The sequence below is a fragment of the Telopea speciosissima genome, unplaced genomic scaffold (assembly GCF_018873765.1).
Source record: "Telopea speciosissima isolate NSW1024214 ecotype Mountain lineage unplaced genomic scaffold, Tspe_v1 Tspe_v1.0093, whole genome shotgun sequence".
Lineage (NCBI taxonomy): Eukaryota > Viridiplantae > Streptophyta > Magnoliopsida > Proteales > Proteaceae > Telopea > Telopea speciosissima.
In genome coordinates this window covers 83,788-85,248 of record NW_025317429.1, presented here as the reverse complement: position 1 = coordinate 85,248, position 1,461 = coordinate 83,788, and the positions used below count along the sequence as shown (strand labels likewise).

The 1,461-nt window shown below is 39.8% G+C and overlaps 1 protein-coding gene across 1 annotated transcript; it reads left to right on the top strand.

Annotated features, from left to right (window-relative positions):
• The first annotated feature begins 291 nt into the window (after positions 1 to 291).
• Positions 292 to 747, top strand: LOC122647618 (zinc finger A20 and AN1 domain-containing stress-associated protein 7-like). The gene has a single exon (XM_043840972.1). The coding sequence runs from the start codon at positions 292 to 294 to the stop codon at positions 745 to 747; it is 456 nt and encodes a 151-aa protein (XP_043696907.1).
• Positions 748 to 1,461: the final 714 nt, after the last annotated feature.

Below are 1,461 nucleotides of genomic sequence, written 5' to 3'. Positions count from 1 at the left end.
TTGGTTAGTTTGTTCAATTTTCTGTTTCTGACATCATAGTCCACATGGTCCCCCTCATGTCCATGTGTAGGCACAATATGTAAGATAAGCTATTTGCTGTTTCTATATAAATGAAAGCAGTTTGTCTTCTCATGCTCTATGTGAGAAACATTCCCAAAATCTTTGTATCTTCTCATTTCCTCTGTATCTTCTCATTCCTTGATACCCTCCCCAAACAGAAAACTAACAACGAGATCAACAAGAGAGAGAAAGAAGAAGAAGATGGGTTCTGAAGGGAGAATAAACGAAGAGATGGGAGGGAAAGCACCTGAAAACCCTTCTCGCTGTGCAAACGGATGTGGTTTCTTTGGCAGACCAGCAACCCTTAACCTCTGCTCCAAGTGTTATAGGGACTTCTCTCTCCAAGAAGCCAAACGCTGCTCTCCCATAAAAACCTCAAAAACCGTGCAACTATCACTCCTCCCCTCATCGTTTTCTAGAAGTCCTGTTGAAATTTCTAATCCCACAGTCCTTGCCGGTGCCATTAATGAATCATCTCCGGTGGTGATGATGAAGAATAATAAGTGTATGAGTTGCAGTAAGAAAGTAGGGTTGCTAGGGTTCAACTGTAGGTGTGGAAGTACTTTCTGCTCAAAGCACAGGTACCCTGAGATGCATGAATGTTTCTTCAACTACAAGGTTGTGGGTCAAGAAGCTATTGCTAAGGCTAATCCATTAGTCAAGTCTGAAAAGATTGAGAGGTTATGAGTTCCATTTGATGAGTATATCTGGTAAGCCTCCTCATCTCGACCCTCGTTTTTATTTCTGCATGCATTGAGGACACTGTATAATTTAAGTATGGGGAGGGGGTATTTCATCGAATTGTAGTCTTTACATTGGTTCGAGATTGAGTGTGTAGCCTCTTTAGTTTACTTTTCTGAAAGACTTTGAGAGCATCCAAAATACCATGCACTTTCAAGTAATAAAAATTCCGCACTGAGGAGGGAATTGGAATATACCGATCAAAGGGATTTTAAATTCTTTGAAAGTACACTGTCTACTGAGAGAGCCGATTTTGTTAGTCATCCTGTTTACACGAGTTTTGGTTAGGTGCTAAGGTTGAACCATGATACACTTGCATGATTTAGTTGATTGCCAAGAAAAAAAATTTTATTTGCTCTTTGATCCAGTCTTGGGTTGTAGCCTATTTGGTTTGAGTAAGTAAGCCCGAGGGGTGTTTTACACCTAATTCCTTAAAGCCATCTGGTTTGAGAGTAATTGGCCTAAAGCTCGCTACAAGAGCCATCTAGAAAGCTTAAGAGGTCAAGACATTGCACCGATTAGAGCAGAATAAAAGAAACAAAAAAATAAAAAAAAAATTTGAACTCATACTGCATCTATGTCTAAAGCCACAATGTGGCAATCAAATGATATATGCACTGAGAATCTATTCCAACACTACTTAGTAACTTGGGTGTCTAG

Coding starts and splice junctions, on each gene's coding strand:
- LOC122647618 (XM_043840972.1), top strand. CDS start 292: ATGGGAGGGAAAGCACCTGAAAACCCTTCTCGCTGTGCAAACGGATGT.